The sequence below is a fragment of the Aethalodelphis obliquidens genome, unplaced genomic scaffold, assembly GCF_003676395.1.
Source record: "Aethalodelphis obliquidens isolate GAN/ISIS:26980383/991018 unplaced genomic scaffold, ASM367639v1 scaffold105, whole genome shotgun sequence".
In the NCBI taxonomy this organism is placed as follows: Eukaryota; Metazoa; Chordata; class Mammalia; order Artiodactyla; family Delphinidae; genus Aethalodelphis; species Aethalodelphis obliquidens.
This window is the reverse complement of record NW_020838049.1, coordinates 814,158-840,432: the sequence shown is the minus strand read 5'-3', so window position 1 is coordinate 840,432 and position 26,275 is coordinate 814,158. Positions and strand designations below refer to the sequence as shown.

The 26,275-nt window shown below is 38.5% G+C and overlaps 2 protein-coding genes across 18 annotated transcripts in view; one reads left to right on the top strand and one right to left on the bottom strand.

Annotated features, from left to right (window-relative positions):
- The window catches only part of GALK2 (galactokinase 2), a 136,688-nt gene extending 113,143 nt beyond the window's left edge, over positions 1-23,545 (bottom strand). For 2 of the 16 annotated variants that reach the window (XM_027096607.1, XM_027096622.1), the window contains exons 1-2: positions 12,576-12,839; positions 487-575 (exon numbers count right to left, since the gene is read on the bottom strand). In XM_027096607.1, the coding sequence (XP_026952408.1) occupies positions 487-575; positions 12,576-12,700 (214 nt within the window). In that variant the 5' untranslated portion in view covers positions 12,701-12,839. Of the gene's footprint in view, positions 1-486; positions 576-3,261; positions 3,422-12,575; positions 12,873-22,413; positions 22,577-22,988; positions 23,114-23,234 lie in introns of those variants that run through there. The other 14 variants (XM_027096616.1, XM_027096610.1, XM_027096614.1 and 11 more) reach the window with 14 other exon arrangements.
- Positions 23,546-23,604: 59 nt separating this feature from the next.
- Positions 23,605-26,275, top strand: part of COPS2 (COP9 signalosome subunit 2) — a 28,632-nt gene continuing 25,961 nt past the window's right edge. For both annotated transcript variants that reach the window (XM_027096625.1, XM_027096624.1), the window contains exon 1: positions 23,605-23,746. In XM_027096625.1, coding sequence (XP_026952426.1) covers positions 23,693-23,746 — 54 coding nt within the window. In that variant the 5' untranslated portion in view covers positions 23,605-23,692. The remainder of the gene's footprint in view (positions 23,747-26,275) is intronic.

The window sequence follows — 26,275 nt, the reverse complement described above, 5'->3', positions numbered from 1 at the left end:
TTTACACTTTCCAGTACAGAAAGTTTTCTTTTTAATTCTCCTTTGATTTGGATTTTTCTCAGTTCCCCATCCCATTTTCTCTTGATAAAACGTATTCATTCTTCAGGTCACCACACTTTTAAAAGCAAGGAATTATTCAGTTTTCCTGTATTCTTCTAATCCAATGAGTAAATGTAAAACCATCAAAATTACTCACTGCAGTCTAAAAACTTAACCTGCAGCATAGAAAAATCTGCCCATCTCTCATGAAAATAATGTAAATAACTGGGTCTCAACAAATTTCTAAATTTTAAAAATGAATGGACAAAATTAACATTAATAACATGGATTGGGAAAGATGAAAATATAGTGTTCCTTATGCAAAACTTATCTTGCTATAGTAGATGTATGTGAAACATTCTGTTTTTTCAGTTCTCCCGATGTATTGACAAAAATTTGGATCTTACCAAAGGAAGAAAAAATTAAGAGAAGGAACTTTTGAAATACCTATGATATTGACTCTTCCTGGTGCTCGAACATAAAACTTGGGAACGGATCCAAACTTAGAATTAAACATCCCTTTTAGCTTCAGCAATCTGAAAACAAGAGTAGAATATTTCAGAATATCCAGATAATAGAAAAACCCATAAGATACACACACACACACACACACACACACACACACACACACATTTCATATACCTACCACCATTAATTATCTTTAAAAATAATAAAAGCAAACTCTTTTACTGACATACTTCCTTGAAAATCCCAGGATGAAACAATACTGTAACCCGCTAAGTGACATAAGAGTATAGCTAAGCACACAGAGGAGTAAAAAATTTAATACTGATGAACACAACAGAAAAAAAATTCTTTGCTTCAACAGAATTAACTTTCTGGATAATTTCTCAATGATATTCAGAGAAGAATCTCTTTCTACTAAAAAATAATAGCATGGAGTAATGTATCAGTTTCCTAGAGCTGCCATAATAAAGTATCACAAACTGGGTAACTTAAAACAGCAGAAATTTATTGTCTCTGAGTTGTAGAGGCAAAATCAGAGTGTTGGCAGGACGATGCACCTCTGAAACCTGAAGGGGAAAATCCTTCCTTGCCTCTTTTTAGTTTCTGATGGTGACCATCAATCCTTGGCATTCCTTGGCTTGCTGCTCTATCACTCCAATCTCTGCCTATGTCATCACGTGGAATTCTCTGTGTGTCTCTATCTGTGACTCTGTTTTTCCTTCTCGTAAGGACATCAGGCTTATTGGATTAGGGCCCACCTTAATTCAGTATGACTTCATCTTAACTTGATTACATATGTAAAGATGCTAGTTCAAATAATATTACATTCTGAGGTTCCAGGTGGACATGAATTAGGAGGGATGCTATCCAACCCAGTACAGTCAAATGAAAACTAGACTGGATATCAGGAGACTACAGTTCTAATTCCAATGGGGGTTCTAATTCGATGCCAAAGTTTGGAAAATCATTTTCCCTTGGACCCTCTTCTGTAAAATTAGAGCATTTGAACAAGATATTCCTCATAGGTCCCTTCCAGGTCAAAAATGCTTATAATATATTTAATAATTTTACACTGTTAAATCATCTCAAGTCACTTCTATGAATACCCCCCACTGTTTGTAGTCCCACAATATATTGTATCTGAGTAATAACACCAAGACAGTAAATATTTATTAGACCTACTATATTCAAGACATTCATTAATTAAATGATTAATCTTAAAGATTAGTTACAAGAAACATAAAATCACACCAAAAAAATCTAAGAAAAAAGGAAATTTATTATAATGATAGAAAGATACATTGAATATTCTTGGAAGTTATTCAGGATGACCTCCTAGGACTATGACAGCCATCAGAAACTTTCATTACTGATGGGTGGGGCTGTGTTCCCGCCCTGTTTGTCATGCCTGAGGTGTCCCTGCACTGCAGTCTACAGACTTTTGGGTGGGACTAATGGTGGCTTCCAGGAGGGCTCACGCCAGTGAGTACTCCCCAGAATTTCTGTTGCCAGTGTCCTTGTCCCCACTGTGAGCTGCAGCCACACCCCTGACTCTGCAGGAGACCCTCCAACACTAGCAGGTAGGTCTGGCCCAGTCTCTTATGCTTTGTTTCCCTGGGTCCTGGTGCACAAGAGACCTTGTGTGTGCTCTCCAAGAGTGAAGTTTCTGTTTCCCTCAGTCCTGTGGAATTCCTGTGATCAAACCCTTCTGGCCTTCAAAGCCAGATTCTCTGGGGGCTTCTTCTCCCATTGCCGGAACCCCACACTGAGAAGCCTGATGTGGGGCTCAGAACTTTCACTCCTGTGGGAGAATTTCTGTGGTATAATTATTTACCAGTTTGTGGGTCACCCATCCAGCAGGTATGGGATTAGATTTTATTGCAATTGTGCCCCTTCTATCATCTCGTTATGGCTTCTTCTTTGTCTTTGGATGTAGGGTATCTTTTTTGGCAGGTTCCACTATTTTTTTGTCAATGGTTGTTCAGCAGTTAGTTGTGATTTTGGTGTTCTTGTAAGAAGGGGTGAGCTAACATCCTTCTACTCCATTACCTTGAGCTCTCCAGGAAGCCAGAGCTGATGTTATAGTGGAATTTTCTTCATCAGCATTCTACATCCAGCCAGATGCTAACATCTTGTATTTGTCATACAAACATGAAGAGTCTTAGTTGGCAGGGTAGCTCCACTCCAGATGGTCATTCAAGGATCCAGATATCTTCCTTCTCATTGCTTCACTATTTCAGACTGTTGTCCATTTCTGCATGCTCAAAATTGGATTGTAGGCATGTCCATGCTCTAGGTCAGATGAACCATTCATTTTTTTTTTTCCTCAGTGGCTGCCTCTCCCCCTCGACACACCAGTGCAGCGGTCATGCTCTGCCCCCAAAAACTCTATTTAAATTGTGTGTTTGGCTCTCTCCTTCCTGTCTCATTCTTTCATCCCTCCAAAAACACCATCACCATTTCCCTCTGCTCAATGCTCTTCACATTCCAGTTGCCTTTGTGAGCCTCTGAGTTTTTGCTCTTCCATCCCTTCAGTTTTCATGACACTGTGGCCTCAAGTCTAGAAGATTCAACAGCTTCAATGTCCTATACTTTCTGATTAAGTCTCTGTGTCCCTAATTCAAATTCTCAAACAGATAATCTGGTTGGCAGCATATAGGTCCTGTATCCATCCTGGTCCAATTACTTTTGGCCAAAAAGGAGAAGCTATTTGATATAAACAAGGTCACTTGCTTTAGTTACAGATATGATCACCTGGGTCCACTCCTTCAGCAGAGGTTGTGGATGACAACAGAAGATGTGGAGAGGGAGATAATAATGGATATCTCTAGCACATCATTCAAGATAGATTTACTGGACTCCCAAGTAGATGTGCATAATGATCGCTGCCTAAATCTGATTTTCCCCATATAACCTGCAAAACAATTTAGAACAAGAACAAACAAGTGATATTTTTATTTCTTTATTATAACTAGACAATTGTACCTTTATTATAAGTAGGAGAGAATGCATAAACTTTAAATGAAAGAAAGAAAGAGGCAAAACACTGCGAGCCACGGGAAAAAGAAACTGAGTGGAAAGAGCAAACTAAGATTAATCTAAAACCACCACTAGAAAGAAAAAGTACATCCATTTAAAAATGAGAGGTGTAAAAGAAGAAAAGATGAAAATAAACTCATTGATTGCTACATAGGCAATCAAAAACTTAAAGGATACCATTAAGCATGACAAAGCAACAATTTTTTTAAGTTATTACACACAGGCATATGAAAAAGTATTATTAAACTCCTAGAAAAAAAGTACCCCAGGGAGACTGTGACCTGTGTAGTCAGGTAGACCTGGGCTCAAACCCCTTCTCGACCATGTGATGAAATTCCTTAACCTCATTCACCTTTATATGGGGTGGAAATATGAATTGAGTTATTTGGAAGATTGAATAAGGTATTGTAGGAACAGTGTCTAGCCTAGGGCTGGCATGAAGTACTTGTTCAGTAAATGACAGTTATTATAAGCTCCTGATTCCTTGGTTCAGTACTGTTTCTACTCTGCAGCATATGAATAAGAATCCACTAGAAGCAATGAAAGATGGTAGGTAATTAAATGTTTAGTTTACATCAGGACTGGAAGCGCTATTAGAGCACTAGGGTGATTTTTATGATGCTATTGATAAATCTTCATGCTCTCTGCCTTGTATCTTCCATTTTATTGAGAGGGTTGAAAAAACTTAGGTTATTTGTCCATCAGATTCTAGACAGAATTATTTAAAAGGTTCATGTTTTTCAATGAAAAAAATAAACTGCCAAAGCAGATAGTAAAAGGTTAAGTAAGAAAAGTCCCCTGCTTTTTCAGGGCATTAAAAAGATATATAAATACAAAAGTAACCAACAGAACAAAAATATCAATCTTCCTAACTACCAAAGAAATTTCAAAAACAGATAGATAAACCAGTAAATAAACACAGAAACTATATTATAACACATAATTTAAAAATAAATGACTAAGTTGAAATCAAATATATCAGTCACATCAATAAAAGAAAGTGTAAGGAAAGACTCAAAAAGACAAAAGTAGAAGGTAATGATATGGGGAGTAGAAAAACAGTAGACCTGGTTAACAAATTAAACCCTGGGTTTTTAGGGGAAAAATTAACAAAATAGACAAGCCACTAGCTAATGAATTAAGAAAATGGGGGTTGATAAAGCATGAATAAACAAAATAAGAAATAACAAGGATGAGATAACATTAAACAAAAGAAATTTTAAAAGTCATAAGAGACTACTTTGTAGACCTCTATCCAAATAAATTTAAACTGTAATAAAGAAACTGACTCCATTTTTTGATGTTTACTTACAGCTTTTGAGCTTCAACTCCCCCTCTTTCCCCTTCTGCCTCATATCAAGCAAGTGGATAAAAAAGCCCAGGTGCTCTCTCTTTTGTCACCAACCAAACCATAGCACACCAGTTCCATCTCCTAACCACTACAAAAACCTCAAGCTAGTCTCCTTTCCTTGCTCTCTCAAGCCATTTTTGGCCAGCTTGGGTGGCCTGCTCTGCCCTCCTCAGAAAGCCTCATTATGTGAGTAATAAATTTTTCATACCCTCTTGCTCATGTGGTATTATCAGTCTCAACATCCGAACCAAATTTTTGGGTGGGAATCCATCCTGTTTCTGTGGTATGGCCACAACAGAAATCCTAAAGAAATGGATAATTTCCTAAGGAAATACAATTTATAAAAACAGATCCATTTCCATAGAAGAAATAAAGTCATCAAAGAACCACCTCACACATATGGATTAAGCCCAGATGTTTTACAAGAGAGTTCTACCCAAGCATGAACATCAGATAGCCCATATACTCCATGAGTTGTTCCAGAGCATTGAAAAATAAAGAAAAGTGGTCTAATTCTTGCTATGAAGCAAGTGTAACATTGATACCTAAACCAGATAAAGATAGTCCAAGAAAATACAACTACAGACTAATGTCACTCTTGAATATTAATGCAAAAGTACTTAATAAAATATTAGTGAACATAAGGCAGCACCATATTAAGAAAATAATTCATATTAAGTGGCATTAACTCCAGGAATGAAAAGTTGAAAATATTAAGATAATCTGTTAAAATAATATATCATAATAAATCTAAGGAGAAAAAAATTATAGGACTACTTCCATAGGTGTTAAAAAGCTCCCAATAAAATTTATTCCCAAAGGTGTTTATCTTAACATGATTACATATATCTCAGTCTTAAATCCAAAGCTAATTAATGAGGAAATTCTAGAGACATTTCCGCTAAGATCAAAAACAAGACAAAAAGTTCTACTATCTCCACATCTAATCCACACAATACTGGAGGTATCAGCCAATACAATTAGACAAGAGAAATCAAGAATCAAAAAAGAAGTAAAACTATCTCTACTTGGAGATAATATAGTAGGATGCCTAGAGAGTCCCAGAGAATCAATTATAAAACCAACTTACGGACTTCCCTGCTGGCACAGTGGTTAAGAATCCGCCTGGCAATGCAGGGGACATGGGTTCAATCCCTAGTCCAGGAAGATCCCACATGCCACGGAGCAACTAAGCTGGTGTGCCACAACTACTGAGCCTGCGCTCTAGAGCCTGTGAGCTACAACTACTGAGCCCGCGTGCCACAACTACTGAAGCCCGCGTGCCTAGAGCCCATGCTCTGCAACAAGAGAAGCCACCACAATGAGAAGCCCACGCACCGCAACATAGGATAGCCCCCACTCACTACAACTAGAGAAAGCCGTGAGCAGCAACAAAGACCCAACGCAGCCAAAAATAAAATAAATACATAAATAAAATTTTTTTAATAAAAATAAAAGCTCATCCATGATACTGCTGGAAATTGATTTTCATGTTCTTTAAAATAAATAAGTAAAACCAACTTAAATAATAAAGAATTCACAAATATAGCAGGATATAAAATGAATACTCAAACATGAATACCCTTCATGTGCAAAATCAATGACCAATTAGGGCTATAATGGTAGAGCAAACCTTGTTCATAGCAACAAGAAAAGACTAAACGTTTAGGAATAAATTTAACAAGAAATGTGCAAAATTTATTTAAGTAAAGCTTTAAACACTCTTGAAAGACATAGAATAGACTCAAAGAAATGGAAAGACATCCTTTGTTCTTGGATAAGATGACCCAACATCATAAGGATAGTTATTCCCAAGTTAATTAATAAATTAAATTAATTAAATTAAATCCCCTCCCAAAAAATACCAACAAGGTTTTCTTATAGAGGTAGACAAGTTGATACAAAAAATCATGTGGAAAACAAATATGCAGGAATAGTGGGGAAAACATTAAAAAAGAACAACTGTGAGGACGGAGTAACCCTACCAAACATTAAAACATTCTATAAAGCCTCTGTAATGACAACAGTGAGGTACCAGCACATATATAGATAAGCAGACTTCAGTAGAATAAAAGGTTCAGAAATAGATACAAGTACATACAGAAACTTAGTATATGAGGAAAGTGGCATCTCAAATCACAACACAAAGATGAACTTTTTAATAAACAGTGGTAGTAAAAGTGCTTAAACTTCTGGGAAAGATAAAATTAGGACCATCTCTTACACAAGAATAAACTCCAAATGGATCATGCACTAGAAGAAAACAAATGAATTTCAGTATAACTCAATATAGGGGAGAGGTTTTCTAACTATGACTCAAACTTCTGAGGCAATTTTTTTAACTTGACAAATTTGACTACATAAAGATTTTTTAAAACACATGGCAGAAAATTTTATAATCAAAGTCAAAAGAAAACTAGCAAACTAAGAGAAAATATTTACATGTTACAGACATATTCTTTATATTAAAAAAAAAAACTCTGAAACTGTAACACTCCTAGAACAGAACACAGGCAGAACATTCTTTGACATAAATTGTAGCAATATTGTTTTGAATCTGTTTCCTAAGGCAAAAGAAACAAAAGCAAAAAAAAAAACAAACAGAACCTAATTAAACTTCAATGCTTTGGCACAGCAAAAGAAACCATCAATAAAATGAAAAGATAACCTACTTTCATAGCAGCATTATTTACAATAGCCAAGATATGGGAGCAACCTAAGGGTCCATCAACTGATGAATATGATGGATAAAGATGATGTGATATATATATATATATATATATATATATATATATATATACATACACACAAACATACATACACACACAACAGACTACTCAGCCAGAAAAAGAACGGAAATCTGCCATTTGCAATAATGTGGATAGACCTAGAGAATATTATGCTTAGTGAAATAAGTCAGAGAAAGACAAATACTTTCACTTACATGTGGAATCTAAAAAGTAAAACAAACGAATATATATAACAAAACAGAAACAGACTCACAGATATAGAGAACAAATGATTGGTTACCAGTGGGGAAAGGGGAGGGCAAGATAGAGCTATGGGATTAAGAGATACAGACTACTAAGTATAAAACAGATAAGCAACAAGGATATATTGTACAGCACAGGGAAATATAGCCATTATTTTGTAGTAACTTTAAATGGAATATAATCTATAAAAATATTGAATCGCTATGTTGTACACCTGAAACTCATATAATATTGTAAATCAACAGTACTTCAACTTAAAAAACTCAAAAACTGAGTGAAAAATGACCAAAAACTGGATAGAAAAATGTGCAAAAGATGTGAACAGAAAATCCATACTAAGAGTAGTTCATCAATGGACCTTAAACACATGAAATCAGAGAAATGCAAATTAAAACTACACCAAGATACTATAAGAATTGTGAAAATTAAAAAGTAACAACACATTCTGTTGGTGAGGTTCTGTGGAAACAGGCACTTTTCTACATTGGGTTGGGAATGCAAATTGGTACAACACATTTGGAGGGGAATTGGACAATATCTAACAAAAATACATTGGCACTGATTTTTTTTTTATAAATTTATTTTATTTATTTATTTTTGGCTGTGTTGGGTCTTCGCTGCTGTGCACGGGCTTTCTCTAGTTGTGGTGAGCGAGGGCTACTCTTCGTTGCTGTGTGTGGGCTTCTCATTGCAGTGGCTTCTCTCATTGCGGAGCATGGGCTCTAGGCTCACAGGCTTCAGTAGTCGTGGTGCATAGGCTCAGTAGTTGTGGCTCGCAGGCTCGGTAGTTGTGGTGCACGGGCTTAGTTGCTCCGCAGCATGTGGGATCTTCCCAGACCAGGGCTCGAACCCATGTCCCCTGCATTGGTAGGCGGATTCTGAACCACTGCACCACTTGGGAAGCCCCCATTGGCACTAATTTTTACCCAACAATCCTATGTCTAAGAATTTACCCTGAAGGTATTCTCCAGCAATATGAAAATACATATTCATGAGATTATTCATTGCAGAATTGTTTGCAATTGCAAAACACTAGAAACAACCTAAACATTCTTACATAGGAGAATGTTTGAATAAGGTACGGACTATTTACAAAATGAAGTAATATGAAACTATTAAAAAAGAATATAGTTTCTAGAAATTTTTCTCAAGTGATTTCCAGGAATATTTTGTCATAAGAAATATGCAGGGCTTCCCGGGTGGCGCAGTGGTTGAGAGTCCGCCTGCCGATGTAGGGGACACGGGTTTGTGCCCCGGTCCGGGAAGATCCCACATGCTGTGGAGCAGCTGGGCCCGTGAGCCATGGCCGCTGAGCCTGCGCGTCCGGAGCCTGTGCTCCGCAACGGGAGAAGCCGCAACAGTGAGAGGCCCGCTTACCGCAAAAGAGAAAAAAAAAAAAAAAAAAAGAATACAATGATATTACAAGGATACAAAACGAACCAAACTTCTAAGAGGGGAAGTGAGAATTGGCAGCACAGGATAAGAATCAGATTATGAGAAAAAGAACTGTGCAATTCTCAGGCTTTACTGAATACATTTTTAAATAATCCAAATCTTTCATATTAAGAATGTGTTTATACAGCACCATTAGTCATAGAGCCAAAAGGTGGAAATGACCCAAATGCCTATCAATTGATGAATGGATAAACAAAATGTAGTATATCAATACAGTGGAATATTATTCAACCATAAAAAGGAATGAATACTGACAACATGTTACAACATGGATGAACCTTGAAAACATTATATTAAGTGAAAGAAAACAGTCACAAAAAAAATACATTATATGATTCCATTTATTTTAAATGTCCAGAATAAGCAAATCTACAGAGACCAAAAGTACATTAGCAGTTGCTTAGGGCTTTCGGGGGACTGGGGAGGTGATAGCTTAAGGGATGCTGGGTTCTTTGATGTGGGGGCGGTGATGAAAATGTTCTAACTTTGATTATGGTGATGGTTGCATAATCCTGTGAATATACCAAAAAACATTTAATTGTAAAATCTAAACAAGTAAACTGTATGGTATGTGAATTATATATTAATAAAGCTGTTACCGAAAAAATAATAATAATCCAATAGTTTAAAACTTAATCCCAAAGAGAAGGAACAGAATGCAAAGAAATTTAGAACAGTGGTTCTAAATGCAAAGAAATGCTAAGAATGCAAAGGTTGCTAAGAATGCAAAGAAAGAACAGTGGAATCTGAAGTAGTCTTACAGTACAGGGTGCAAGCAAGATTGGGACGCAGAAAAAAAATTAGAGTTTCTATTACTATTTGATTTTTTAAAATGAATGAAAAAGAAATTAAGTTTACTAAATAAAATATATAACATGGTTGACTAGTCCCTTTACTCAGAGGGTCATGTGTCCTGTGAAGCTGAAGAGGCATTGCCAACTAAAAATTGGCACTTGCCAGCTACCTCTACAAGGATTAAATCACAAGCTGCTGTGACTGCTGACCTTCAACACATCCTGAAAGGAGTTCAGGGTGTAGATCAGGAATGAGGCACTCTGTGCTCTGGGAAAAACCAGCAGAACAGGCCTTCAGATAGTTAGAAATTATCAGAAGATTTTAAGAGCCCAATTCTTGCATCTCCTCATATCTAGAAAAGCACTAAAATCCTTCATGGTGACATCTGCTCCTTGTGACTATCAGCAACCTTCTGAAAAAATGTGTGCTTGACTGCATGTATCCCCCTTCACCAAAATCACATATATACAGATATTCCCCCCTACCTCTTCAGAGCAGTTTCTCAGAGCGATCTGAAATGCTGCTTCCCAGGCTATAGTCCTCATTTTGCCCCAAATAAAACTTTTTTTAATATTATGTCTTTTAAAGTTATTTATTTAGTTATTATTTGTTTGTTTGGCTGCATTGGGTCTTCGTTGCTACACGTGGGCTTTCTCCAGTTGTGGTGAGCGGGGGTTACTCTTTGTTGTGGTGCACGGGGTTCTCATTGCGGTGGCTTCTCCTGTTGTGGAGCACAAGCTCTAGGTGTGCAGGCTTCAGTAGTTGCAGCATGTGGGCTCAGTAGTTGCAGCACGTGGGCCCTAGAGCACATGGGCTTCAGCAGTTGCAGCGCATCGGCTCAGTAGTTGGGGCTCGCAGACTCTAGAGCTCAGGCTCAGTAGTTGTGGCACACGGGCTTAGCTGCTCTGCAGCATGTGGGATCTTCCTGGACCAGGGATTGAACCTATGTCCCCTGCATTGGCAGGCAGATTCTTAACCATTGAGCCACCAGGGAAGTCCTCCAAATAAAACTTAACTAACAACTCTCACGTTGTGTATTTTTTTCAGTCGACAGCATCCTGCAGAAAGAGCAGGAGTTCCAAAAAAGACAGTCTGATCTTGGGACCCTCATGCATTTTTTTTCCCTTTCAGCATATTGCAGCATCTGACAAGTAAGGTGGGTTTATAGATATACTATCTAGATTTAACTGAACTCACCCCTGATAAAATGAATAAGTGGCTGAAACATTGCTTGAAGTTAATAACTGTATTAAGTGAAAAAAAAGGAAATGGCAAAGTGCACACTTACCTGACTATTATATGAGCTCTTCTGTAGCTAGCACAAAACACTAAATATTAACAATAAATATTTGTTGCAGGAATAAATACTGTAAAGGTCCTTAAAGGAAAGAAACAACTCTAAGGAAATTAAGTAAACAATTCTTCACTTTTAGTACATGTTGCCATCATCCCCCTTCTCACAGGGTAACTACAGAAATATTGAGCATTATGAATAAAATGGCATAAAATGGAAACAGAATATATGACATTCATGAGTAGTCTAAGGCCGTGTTGGTCTCCATAATCAAAAATTAGATTTCTTTCTGGTAACTAAAGACCCACTGTTTGCTGGCTCAAGGGTGAAAAAGCATTCGCAAGTTTCAGTAAGCTGTAATATTGTCGACTGTCGCGTGACAGTCATAAACCAGGAAGTAGGAAGAACTTCAGGACAATTTTAGAGACAAAAGTTAACAGGGAAAAAAACTTAGAAACAGCAAAGAGGGAGCAAAGCCAACCTTAGAAAAGCTATAGGGCTAATACACCGCAGGTGGAGGCTTCATTCTATGAGATTTCTGTCCTATGTCAGAAAGAAGTACTTCCACGAAGTATTTGCAAGATGCCCTCAAATGAAAATATCCTCCACTTGGTATCACTTAAGCTGTTAGTTATTCCGTAGCTAGGTACTGGCAGCAGATTAATTCCCTAAGTGACAAGGCATAGATTACATGATTTGTTTAAAAGGATGCAGAGACTAAAGGGGTTTTTTGGTTTGGGGGGGGTCGTTTTTTGTTTATTTTTGTTTTAGCTTATTTGATTGTTTTCAATGAATATTTTAGAAAGGAGACTTTAAAAAGCACTATCAGCTAGCAGGCAAAACAAAGAAGAGATTCAAAGCTAATTTGGGTTTTTCTGCTAAAGCCCAGCAGAGTGTCCCACCCTTCTGCAAGAAAAAGGTAAAAGAAGGATCTGCATGGATGAAGCAAGACACACAAGGTTGAACAGTGTTTGCGGCGCGGTCTTCTTGCAAGTCCAGCCAAGTAGCCTTATAATATCCCAAAGATTCTGTCTGCTCCCGGGGGCAAAAGCTGCGCCTCAGTGAAGGGCCAAAAGGCCTGACACCATCTACATGTATCCAACCCAAGCGATCCCAAAGCGCGGCATCTCCTCTCCCCCACCTGGGATGTTCTGCCACCTGGACTCGACGCACGGCAGGGCCCTCCGTAGCCATATTTCGCTCATCTTTCTTTATCTCTGCAGTTTCAACCGGCGAAGCAAGGCTTCCGAAGTAATCACGAGACATCTGCAGCAGGAGCTCTTTCTTCCGGGCGACACCGGCACTTACCCCGCGGAAATCCTGCCTCTTCGCTGAGGTGGCTGCTTCCAGTCGGCCCCGCCCGTGGCTCCTCCTCCCTGGGCTCTGAGGCTCGGAGCCTTCCCAGCCTCTGTCAGGTACTGCCACCGTGCTGCTCTGAGTCCCTGAACCGAGCAAAGCCGAGGTTTTCTTTCTGCGCCCTGGGCCCTGAGCACGTCTGAGCACAGAATTACAACCTGGCACCTCAGTTTGCCTTTTTTTCTTTTTTTAAATTAAGTTAGGGGTCTTTTTTTTTCTTTAATGACCAGCAGCAACTTCCCCCAATAACAGTAAAATATTTAGTCATTGCTTCTTAAATGGATTATTTCAAAAATCAGGCAATATAAAATTGATGCGGTGCTTGATTTAAACATATTTGCATTTATTTCCATAATAGAGGAATTGGTGGGCCTTCCTAGAACATAAGTAATAGTGAAAAGAAGAAAATACATGTCTATCAAACTGCAAGATACGCTTAGCATCCAGTTCAACACCTTGATTTTTCAGTTGCCTAGAAAAATCCCAGATACCCTATCTCAAGAAGCACACCACCTCCACCCACCTCATCACTCTACCATATTACTGTTGTCTTTTCTTCATTGTTCTCACAAGTTCTGCGTATTTATTTTATGTATTTATTGTCTGTCTCACCACTTCCACCATCACTACCACTAGAAGGTAAGCAATTTGAGAGTAGGAACTGTGTATCCCCAGTACCTAGAACAGTACTTGGCACACTGGTTTTTAATCAATAGGTAAGATGAACTGAATGAATGACTGAAAGGTAAAATGACTCGCCTAAGGTCGCACTGTTAATTGGTAGCAAAACTTGAATTAAATTTCAGGTCTATTAACTCTCTAGTGTACTCTGTACCTCAGAATGCTCAGATTAAACCCAAGTGAAGCCAGCTACCAATACACCTATCCCAAGGTTTCCTAGTTGAGGAAGTTTAGGCCAACATGCCCAAAACACTAAGGGTACAGGCATACCCCAGAGACATTCAACAAGTTGCCACTGCAGAACTTCTATATGTGTATGCTGGGGAAGGGGAAAGGGGAAATGAAGGCTAAAGTGTGAATTGACAGTAGCAAAGGTAAGCTAAAAGGGTTGCAGCCCCTTGGCACATCCTTGAGTTATTACTGTAAATGAAACAACATGGAACCAACGTTACTCTGGTCTCAGGGCTACTTTCTCACTATTATTTCAGTCCCTCCTTATCACTTTCAAGTGAAGCGATTATATCTCTTTTTGAACCCCAATAAATCCCAGTAGGATGCTTATTGTGATTTACTCTTGAGTAAGAGGAGACATCATTGTCACTTCTGTAAATAGGTTTGAATGTGGAGAGAACTTAAGTGAGAAAATATATAAAACTTTTAGGAACATCAGTAAATATGGAAAAGGAAAGAACATTTTTCATTCAGATATATTTCTAACATACCTTTTATGGTCATTGAAAAATAAGTAAATTTTGAAGCTCTGAAAATACTGTTTTGTGTTTTTTTAAATCGTCCCAAACAAACTCATTTCACACAGTTTGCTTGTTCCCGAGGCTTGCGGAATCTTAGTTCCCTGACCAGGAATTGAACCCAGGCCCATCAGTGAAAGCACCGAGTCCTAACCACGGGACCGCCAGGGAATTCCTTTCCGGCACTTTCACTGCCGGGGGCCTAGGTTTGGGTTCAATCCCTGACCGGGGACCTAAGATCCAGCAAGCTGTGCAGCACAGAGAAAATAAATAAATAAACAAAGTAATTAATTAATTTAAAAAGAAAGAAAGAAAACAGTGACTATGAACACTCTGGTTCATAAAAGAATATTTTCTATTAAATGTGTATTTGATGGCCAAATATTAACTTTGCTAAATGAAACCTGATAGCAAATCATTAATTTGGATCTTGTATCCATTTCTACTGCAGTCTCAGCAAAACTGATACAGACTAGAAAGCACCTTATAGAGCAACTAGTAAAACTCCCTTTTTTGAATGATGGACTCAAAGTGAAAGAGTAAGGGCTGGAATCAAAACCCAGGTCCTAGACTCCTAGCCCAGCCTACTCTGAATGTGTGACCTCTGATGAGGCCCCAGTGAAGTATGCTTAAAAAAAATTATTGAAACAATTAGTAATTTTTGTCCACAAATTAAAATGTATACATTGTAATTTTAATAAAACACTGCTTTTAAAATAACCTATTCTCAAACTACTAGAGAACCCCAAATAGAAACCAAAAGCTAAAATTAACATTACTTTCTTATACTATCTTCCTTATGCCAGGCTTCCTTATATGTAAGTAAGCACTTCACATATATTATTATCTCTTTAAAACTTCCCAACAACCCTTATGAAGTGAAAAAGTATTGTTCTTTTGCCAATTTTAAAATACTACTTTGGTTCTTATTAGATATATCTGATAGTGAAAATGTTTAATGTCTAAATTTTACAGAATGTTTATTTTCAAAAATCTTGAACCTCTCAGTTCTTTATTTTTTGCATATGGACACACTTACAATAAGGTTTAGAGTCTAAATTATAAACATAGTATTTCATGATAGATTCCCTTTTTTAATATTTATTTTGCTGATAGATTCTTAAACAGAAACCTAATTAACAAACTTGATATTGTTTCTCCTCAACTGACATTAGTCTCTGTTCAGATAAAATATTGTAGCAAAAAAATAAAACAAACACCAAAATGAAACAAAACAAAAACTTGATCCAAAGTAAAAGTAGGAGACTTCCTTGGCAGTCAGTGGTTAAGACTCCATGCTCCAAAGGCAGGGGGCTTGGTTTCAATCCTTGATCCCTGGTTGGGGAATTAAGATCCCACACGCCGCAAGGTGCGGCCTAAAAAAAAAAAGTAAAAGTGTGAGTGTTAGAGGTCCACAGACCTAGCTAACTCCTACATATGTTTACGTCTCAGCTTAAAAATCATTTCCTCAGGCTTCCCTGGTGGTGCAGTGGTTGAGAGTCCGCCTGCCGATGCAGGGAACACGGGTTCGTGCCCCAGTCCGGGAAGATCCCACATGCCGCGGAGCAGCTGGGCCCGTGAGCCATGGCCGCTGAGCCTGCGCGTCCGGAGCCTGTGCTCCGCAAAGGGAGAGACCACAACAGTGAGAGGCCTGCGGTAATCACTTCCTCCAGGAATTTTTCCCTATTCCCTGTCCCTTCCTCTACCTTCAAAACAGTCTCGGGCTTCCCTGGTGGCGCAGTGGTTAATAACCTGCCTGCCAATGCAGGGGACATGGGTTCGAGCCCTGGTCCAGGAAGATCCCACATGCCGTGGAGCCCGTGCGCCACAACTACTGAGCTTGCACTCTAGAGCCCTTGAGCCACAACCACTGAGCCTGTGTGCCACAACTACTGAAGCCTGTGCGCCTAAAGCCCGTGCTCCGCAACAAGAGAAGCCACTGCAATGAGAAGCCTGCACACCTCAATGAAGAGTAGACCCCACTCACTGCAAGTAGAGAAAGCCCACACGCAGCAATGAAGACCCAATGCGGCCAAAAATAAATAATTAAATAAATTTATTTTTTAAAAAACTAAGTCTCTAAGATCACAGATCATTTATCTGAAAAAAATGTTATTTCTGTGGTTCAGTCTGTACAACTTCTGGAAAATACTTTCTATCTTGATTTATATATATCAAAAAATATTGTTCACAATTGGGAGAATCTACTTCAGTAACCTGTTTTGGGTATTTTCTCATTATGGTAAATAATATATTATACTTATTTAATGTCATTTATAATGATGCCGTATGTTCCTTATTCACCTGTATATACAATAGATACATCTCTCTAGCATATAATCATTTAAATAAAGGCAAAAGATACACTCATGATTCAGAGAAATATATATTTATGTAGTTAAACATAGCATGCTGATCTTTTATAAAGCAATATAAAAGGAACAGAAAGTGTGCAAAAATGGTTTAACAGAATATAGGCTGCAGTTTTAACAGAATATAGGCTGCAGTTTTAATATAGGCTGCAGAGTTTAACAGAATATAGGCTGCAGTTTTGCAGAGTGAAAAACAACAACAATGCCTCTAGGCACCTTTATTGCCCAGTCATAGCAATTATCATACCAGGACTGTTATTACTTGTGTGTTTCCTTATCTATCTGGTCTAGAGCCTTGCTACTCAAAGTGTGATCCTCAGCATCAGCATCACCTGGAGCTTATTAGAAATGCAGAATCTGGCAACCAGGCCTACTCAATCAGAATCTACAATACAAATATGTCATTTTAAATTTCTATAACCATTTTTAAAAGAGTAAAGCTAAATGAATTTTAATAATATATTCTACCCAATATGTCCAAATATTATTTCAAAATATAATCAGTATAAAAAGTTATTGCTATTTTACTTTTTCATAGGAATTCTCTGAAATTCAGTGTATATTTTACACTTACAGCACATCTCAATTCCAACTAGAAAGAAGGGGATGCTGTATTAGACAGCACAGCTCTATAGGACTATAAGCTCCTAGAAGGTAGGAACTGTTTTATTCTGGTTTTATAGACTCTGGTTCAGTGTCTAACAGGCATTCAAGGAATGTTTAATGAAGGAATACATTAATGAACTTGGATTAACGTGGTTCAACCACTTACTAACTTTGTGACCCTGGGCAGGTCTGAAATTTTTCCTCCTTAAAGGGGAAATAAAATACCTACTTCATGGAGTTGTTATGAAGATTTTAAAAACCATCCTCACCTCCCCTCCAGTCATTCTCTATTCCCTAAATCTGGTTTGTTGTCGTTATGGCTATCTGAAATTACATTAATTATTTATTGATGTTTATATCTATTATGTCTCCACCATTAGACTTTACATTCCATGTTTCATCCATTGTTCTATCAGCATTCATTCACTTAGCAAATGTTTATCAGGTGCTACTATGTTCTAAGCACTAATCCAGGTACTCAGGATACAACAATAAACATAAACAAAATGGTCCTGTTATTATGACAAATCAAAATTTAATAAAAGAATTTACTATAAAAATTGATACAAACTCCGCATATAATACACATTCCAACAAGAAAATGAAATCTGTTGAGCAAAAATTTAGATTAACTTGATCTTGAAATTAGAAGTTTGCATTTCAAGCTTAAAGTATACATTAGACGGGCCAAACTGCACATAAATTGCCCCAACTTAAAACTATATGTATGGGAATTTCCTGGTGGTCCAGTGGTTAGGACCTGGTGCTTTCACTGCCATGGCCCACTTTCAATCCCTGGTTGGGGAACTAAAAAACAAAAAACAAACAAAAACGCAGAGTGTGGTCAAGAAAAACTATATGTTGTTTTTGCTTTTCACTGTCTTGACCCAGAAACTAAATATAGTACCAAGGCTGTTCAAACCTGACAATATTTTCTACATCTTATCTTGTCATAACCATTCAGTGTTGCCCAACTCAATAAATCATGATTATTATCTTAAGTGATTTTTTTCTTTTTTAAGAATATGTTTGGAAGGGATCTCAGGTGACTGGCATAATTCAAGGATTTATTTTTCTAGGAAAAAACCGACCTAGTCAAAACAACCTATAACATCTAAGCCTGTTGCATTCTTTTTTTTTTTAATTTTTTTTTATTTTTTGGCCGTGCCATGTGGTATGTGGGATCTTAGTTCCCCAACCAGGGATCGAACCTGTACCCCCTGCAGTGGAAGCTCGGAGTCTTAACCACTGGACCGCCAGGGAAGTCCCAAGCATGTTGCATTATAATGAGAAACAGCTTTTTTTTTTAATTTTGATTCTCCGATCAACCCATAAAACTAAATCTAAGTCATAATGCAGCAGTAATAGTATTAATAACTCATACGGAATCCAGAATGCTGAAGTCTCAAACTAAGTCCCTAGTTGAGGGTAGGAATGAGAGTAGGGATGAAAGACTGGGGTAGAGAAAAGATAGGTACAGATTCTGAGAAGTAGGAAAAAGCTGAAGGAAATAGGGGAAAGCTCTGATTTAAAAGAAGTCAAAAACGATAAACAGATTTAATCTCTGGAATCTGAGATAGTTACAGTATAATTGTGTCAGCTCCCTACTTTGCCTCCACACCACACGTCTTGCTGAAAAGGGCGCTCAGGGACTTAACCTGGCGGTCCAGTGGTTAAGACTCCTCACTTCCTGGACTTCCCTGGTGGCACAGTGGTTAAGAATCCACCTGCCGCATAGCACAGGGAGATCAGCTTGGTGCTTTGTGACCACCTAGAGGGGTGGGATAGGGAGGGTGGGAGGGAGACGCAAGGGAGAGGAGATAGGGGGATATATGTATATGTATAGCTGATTCACTTTGTTATAAAGCAGAAACTAACACACCATTGTAAAGCAATTATACTCCAATAAAGATGTTAAAAAAAAAAAAAAGAATCCGCCTGCCAACGCAGGGGACACGGGTTCGAGCCCTGGTCCGGGAAGATCTCACATGCCGCAGAGCAACTAAGCCGGCGTGCCACAACTACTGAGCCTGTGCCCTAGAGCCGCGAGCCACAACTACTGAGCCTGCGAGCCACAACTACTGAAGCCCACGCGCCTAGAGCCCGTGCTCCGCAACAAGAGAAGCCACCACAATGAGAAGTCCGCGCACCGCAACGTAGGGTAGCCCCCCGCTCGCCACAACTAGAGAAAGCCATGTGCAGCAACGAAAACCCAACGCAGACAAAAATTAATTAATTTTTTTAAAAAAACACTCCATGCTTCCACTGCAGAGGGTACAGGTTCCAACCCTGGTCAGGGAAGTAAGATCCCTCATATGGTGCAGCCCCCCCACAAAAAAACAAATGTGTTCATTTCACAAAACTAGGGAGGTATGATCACCATTTTGGGTGGGAATAAAAATGAGTAGGCATTAGAGATACAAAAATGGCAAATAACATTGCTAAAATTGTGTAAGTGCATTTTACAAGAGACACTTTCCCAAGGCCAAAGTCAATGTAAAAAATGGAAACTCCTAGCCTGCCTACTTATCCTTTATTTGCTTTATCCTTTAATTGCTGTAATTCCCACTACACAAGTTTAGAGATGGAAGATGTAATTGTAGTGTAGAGCATTCTGAAGTATGAGTAGTTGATTTAGTTAAAAATGATACATTTACTGAGTACTTTGTAAACACCATGTAGTTACATACATCATTTTATTTAATCTGAAGAGACTGAAGCAGATTAAAAGGACAACTAACAAGGCAAGGGCATTAATCTATAAGGTGGATATGTAATGAGATCATGCAAACTGTATTTATCAGAGCTCCTCTCAGGAAAGAGTGGGTATTAAATGTAGGCAGAAATAACATTTTGATAAGCCGCTCAGGTTGGTTGGTAAAATCAAGGGATATGCTCCAACAACAGCAGATAGTCGGCAATTTGCCTTTGAAGGAGAGAAAGTTCCTTCCCTGAGTGAAGTATGTAATTTATGCTACAGCTGATTGCATGACACAATGTTATACTGTTTACTCCTCATTTGACTTCTTTTTTTTAAAATATTTATTTATTTATTTGGCTGTGCCGGGTCTTAGTTGCGGCATGCAAGATCTTTAGTTGTGGCATGTGAACTCTTAGTTGCAGCATGTGGGAGCTAGTTCCCTGACCAGGGATCAAGCCTGGGTCCCCTGCACTGGGAGCATGGAGTCTTAGCCACTGGACCACCAGAGAAGTCCCCCCATTTGACTTCTGGATCCATTTTTCACCCTTCTCTACCCTCCCGGAAGCTGATCTCTAAGGACTGTACCTGGGCTCCTTTACCCTCTGGCTTCTGGTTGGGGTTGGTCACTGGCAAGATATTAGAGGATGGTAAAACAGAGAAGTTGAGATATTTATCACACACACGAGTTCACACACCCTACCACAACTTTGCCATAGTTGTGACAGTAGCTATGTTTCCCTATAACCACAGCTGCTGTCGGAGGGTGCATCCTCTAGGGCTCCCACTCTTGCTAGGCTCTGGTAAAACCATTTCTTCCCTTTGCCCCTTCAAGCCTTCAAGAAATGGGATTTCCAGCCTGTTGCTAGTCCTTGTGTGTTTCACCATCCTTGTGGGTTCCCTCAACCCTACCCCATCTCTGTAAATAGTTCCTTCAGAAACTCTTTTCAGTTAATGTCCTCACCCCCGCTCCAGTATGCTATGAGTTTCCTGTCCAGATCTTGACTAACACAAAAGGAGTCCTCCTTTTCTGCCCTTCTAACATACGATGTTCAGCCTAAGTAAATGTGGTAAAAAAAAAAATGTTTTAAGGTAATTGCTCTGAAAGCTTCCAAATCATGAACCTGTTTGGGGTAACCACATGTCTCAATCCAGCACTGGGGAGTCATGAATGCTAGAACATGCTTAAATATATCATGCTTTCACTGAGCATGCCGACTTTCAGAGGTAAGTAAAATAATTGTGTCCTCAAGGAGCTTTCAGCTTAATAAAGAATAAATACAAAATAATCATAATACAGGATAACATAAAATTATCAAAAATATACTTTTTTTTTTTTTTTGCGGTACGCAGGCCTCTCACTGTTGTGGCCTCTCCCGTTGAGGAGCACAGGCTCCGGACGCGCAGGCTCAGCGGCCATGGCTCACGGGCCCAGCCGCTCCGCGGCATGTGGGATCCTCCCAGACCGGGGCACAAACCCGTGTCCCCTGCATCGGCAGATGGACCCTCAACCACTGCGTCACCAGGGAAGCCCAAAAATATACTTTTAAAGGGTCAAATTCTGTTGGGAATTAAATGGTCTATTATCTTTCACAAAACTGCCAAGACAATTCAATAGAGAAAGGATCTTTTTTTTTGACAAATAATGCTGGAACAATTTGTTATCCATATGCAGAAAAATATAAACCTCTACATTTACCTCACAGTATATACAAAAATTAAACTTGAACTATATCATAGATCTGAATGTAAGAATTAAAACTACATAAAACTTCTAGAAGAAAACAAAAGAGAAAAATCTTAGTGCCCTTGGGTATGGCAAATATTACTTAAATACAACAAAAAGTATAAAGAACACTTACAACTCAATGGTAGTAAGATAACCAATTTAAAAATGGGCAAAAGGGTGCCCGCTTCAGCAGCACATATACTAAAGCAACCTAAATGTTCATCAACAGAGGAATGGATAAAGAAGATGTGGTACATATTACAATGGAATATCACCCAACCATAAAAAAAGAACAAAATAATGCCATTTGCAGCAACATGGATGGACCTAGAGGCTGTCACACTGAGTGAAGAAAGCAGATACAGAAAGACAAATATCATATGATATCGCTTATATGTGGAATCTAGAAAAAACGGTACAAATGAACTTATTTACAAAACAGAAGTAGAGTCACAGATGTAGAAAACAAACTTATGGTTACCGGGGGATAAGGGGGAGAGATAAATTGGGAGATTGGGACTGATGTATACACACTACTATATATAAAATAGATAACTAATAATAACCTGTTGTATAGCACAGGGAACTCTACTCAATACTCTGTAATGGCCTATATGGGAAAAGAATCTAAAAAAAAAAAAGAGTGGATATATGTATAACTGATTCACTTTCCTGTACACCTGAAACATAACATTGTAAATCAACTATACTCCAATAAAAATTTTTTAAATTATTTTAAAAAACACAAAAACAAAAACAAATGATTACTAAAAAATCCAGATACTTACTTTCCTGGCATTCCCAATTCAGGGAGCATGGGTTGATCCCTGGTCAGGGAACTAAGATTCCGCATGCCGCAGGAACAAGCAAACGAAAAAAAGCAGTTACTGAGTAACTGCCAAAATGGAAAAAAAAAAATCCAGTCTGCAATTCCTCTTCCTGGACTTTTTCCTAAGGAAAAGTAAAGTGACAATGATACTCGCTCCAGAATTGTTTAAAATGGTGGTACTGTTGCAATATTCAAAATGTGTAACAATAATAGCATGCTTAAGTAAATTACGGTGCATTGGTACATTCAACCAAGGGCTTATTATGCCGCCATTAAAATAATCATTGTCAACAATATATTGCATACATTGTCCTATGCTGTTACATAACTAGGTGCAGAAAGAATCTGAAATTATATCTGTGCTACAGCTATATAAAATTTGTGAATTCAAGTGGACAAAACTGGAAGTTTATATGGAAAATGTTGTTTGAAAAGCAGTTTTTTCCCCTTCATTTCATTTTTTTATTTCGAATTCTACTAACGATGTTGTGCAATAATAACGCATTTTTTTAAAAAACAGTCGTTAGCTGTTACCTTAATTCGGTTCCACGGGCAGTAAAGGTTAGTTTATAATTCGTTGAACAACTGAATAAGACTTCAGATGCCTCCATTGATTGATACTTTACTAATTTGGGATATCCACAGAGTCGTTTTGCCGACTACAAATATAACAAACATTACGTGTAAATCGTGCTGCCGAAAGGTTTCCAAACATCACATGACCACCCACCAAAATGTGTGGGCTAAATGCGCATCGATAATCATGGCAAAAATAACTACCTGTCACATAGGATGGGCATGTCAGACTTTTCTCCGCGAAAGGCTGCTGGTCCCAAGCTGCCTCTTACTTTCACCAGAATGAAATGGTTCCAGAATCCCAGGCAAGGGAGGATACTGTTCCCTTGCCCAGGAGGCTGGAAACGGCTCGTTGTGAGCTCAAGGTTTCCAAGGCCCCTCAGCCGAGATCCGTAACACTCGAGGATTCCCTAGTTGCTAGGTTTAGTTGCTAAGGCACCAACCGTCTCACAGGAAGAGGGGACGGTGCAATCGCTTTCGGCGTCGGAGCGAGTCCTCTGGAAACCGAGCTCATTTGTTCCGGGAGGAAACAGTCAGCTCCTCTAAGAGCTACGGGAAGGCGAGGAGAAGCTGGGAGTGACGCCTCTGAGCCGCGGAGGATTGTGGGAGGAGGTTGTCTCCAATTTCTCCTCCCCCGCCCCCCCCCCCCCGTCCCAGCCAAGATGTCTGACATGGAGGATGATTTCATGTGCGATGATGAGGAGGACTACGACCTGGTGAGGCGCAGGGAACAGAACTCTGGGACTGGAGGTGGCTTCTGGCTTTAGGGGCCGGGGCGGCCGCGGCCTTTCCCCGTTGAACATGTGCTCCTTCCAGCCTCTCCCGGTGCAGTGACAGGACGAGTTTACCTCCTCCCCCTTCCCGCACCGGGCCCGGGCCCTGCCTCTCCAGCATGGGGGAAGGGAGGGTAAAGGAGGCAGCGAAGGGGGTCCCGAGCATTGCGCTCCAAGTCCAAGCGCCTCCTCCGTTTCCCCTGGCCTCCAGCGCTCGGTTCTCTATGCCTCCTCCCTCTTCCCTACCGCGCGAGCCGCCTTGGGGACCGTGCAGTGGTCTAGGCCCCGGCGATGCCCTTTCGGGCCCAGCATTCTCGGCCCCTCTTATTCACACTTGAATTGAGCGGGTGCGAAATGCTGGGAGAGGGGTCCGAAAGCTAGGAGGCCTTACTGCTCCCAGGCCTGACAGCGAAAAGCCACTTGTGAGTCTCCTGGAAACAGAGCTTAATTAGTCTTGTCCAGGGTCCGTTTTGGCTTAAGGTAAAGGTGCAGTAGAGAACTGAGAGCAAGGCTAGCTTTAAAAAAGTAGTTTAACTACTTGTTTAAAGAGAAAAGCTGGTAAGGAGGTTTTGCTTTTTGTTTGTTTGGGGTTTGGCGGGTGGGTGGTATAAGGGGATTGACACATTGGCTTTTATCCTGACTTAGAAATTTCCCAATATTCAAAGTTAAAAATATCAACAGTGTAGAACTAAACGAGTTTCTGTAGCTGAATGGTGATTTTTAGAGATTCAGGGTTTAATTTATGAACAGATTTACAGGTTTTTAAAAATTCACTAACATTTCAAGTTGATATTCAAAAACATTACCTGTGTGGGAACTAAGAAAGATTATCTGCACCAAGAATTAGCGTCAACTTGGCTTTGCTTTTTATTTGGGGGTGTTTTTGTGCATGGTTCTTGTATATTATGGTGATGCTGCATTATCGTAAAGTTATGAAATAGTTGCTTAGGGAAGTCTGTCTCATATTTTAAGTGCCAGAGAGTTCTCAAGATATTAATATATCGTTTTGAATTAGTGTAAATCTTTGTATAGTCGTTTCCAATTAATCTTTCCCTTTTAAAAGAAGGCATATTTGCAAAAGGGAGAGGGAAATGCTTGTTATTAACTGAAATTTATAGTAGAGGTGTTGATAATTCTTAAAGTTAAACGCAGAGTTTTGCTAATAGTTAAGATTTCTGCCTTACATTTTAGTTTCTTCAGATCAAGCCAGTTTTAGTCAGTGCCCTAAGTCCATTAAGAATATGCTAATTGTAATATTTTGTGCATTTTTATTTATTATATGTTTACTTATATTACAGGTACTTTTTAACTACGGAAGTGTTTCTTTTAACTGTTCTAACTAGTGTTTTTACATGTTTGTACCTATCTCTTTTCTAAGCAATAGTTTTTTGAATACATGATTTATTAGCACTATGAGTGAGTCTCTAACGTAAGAATGACAATGAGAATCTTACAGTCCCATGAAGTACTCAGTTCATTTTTGCAAGGATTTTAATTAAACAAACATGATTTAACTTGGCTATGTTTCTCCAGCGTTTGAGGGCCTACAGTACATGTACAATATAAAATTGAACATGTAGTTTTAACCTTTTTTTTAAATTTCTTAACCAAAAAATGTAAGATTTTACACTACCACACACAATTAAATAATAATTCCCCACTCCAGCATTCTGTTAAATAGTCCTCCCCCCATATCTCTCTTACATAGATATCATATTAATTTAGTTTTTACTTCCTTAGTTAATTTCCTTAAGCCACTATGTTTAAAAAAAAAGATTAAGAGGGCTGGTTGCCATTTCATGCTTACATGTTGCCAAAAGAAAAGTTGTTGTTTTTGTTTTTTAATAGTTATTTGCCTGGGTCTTTTCTGTTTTTTTGTTTCTTAGAATTTAAAGAGTCAGAATTGACTTGCTGTTTTAGGGAAACTTCTTTTTTATTAAAAAATGTATTGTTTGTTGGAAAGTTTGCCATCACCTCATTTTAGTCAAAATGTTAACAAGAACCATGAGTATCCTAACTACAGATATATTCAGTATATATTTTATAAGTTGTCTGTTGATAAATTTTAATACCCTAAATCACTTCTTGTTCTTGCCCAATCTAGTAGAAATAGGTAGTTAGGATACCACTGGAAAAAGTAAAAATTTGTTTCCAAAACTATACTGTTTTATCGAAAAAAGTAAATAATGATTTGTGCCCAAGAGCTAAATGAGAATTAAGTTGGTTAAAAAAAAGAAGAAACAAACATGAAATTAATTCAATAGGCTTGACCTTTTATTTCTAAGAGCTTTTTGACTTTTATTTGAGGCAAAAGCAGGCATTTTCTAAGCATAGGAGTGAATGGAGAAGTAGAAGACGGTACTGGTAAATGTCTTTTAATCCAATGGTAATTTTACAGATTTATATACGATAGTGTTAATAGTAACAATTAATAATAATAAGTAATAACTATAGTGCCGTTCATTAAGTTAA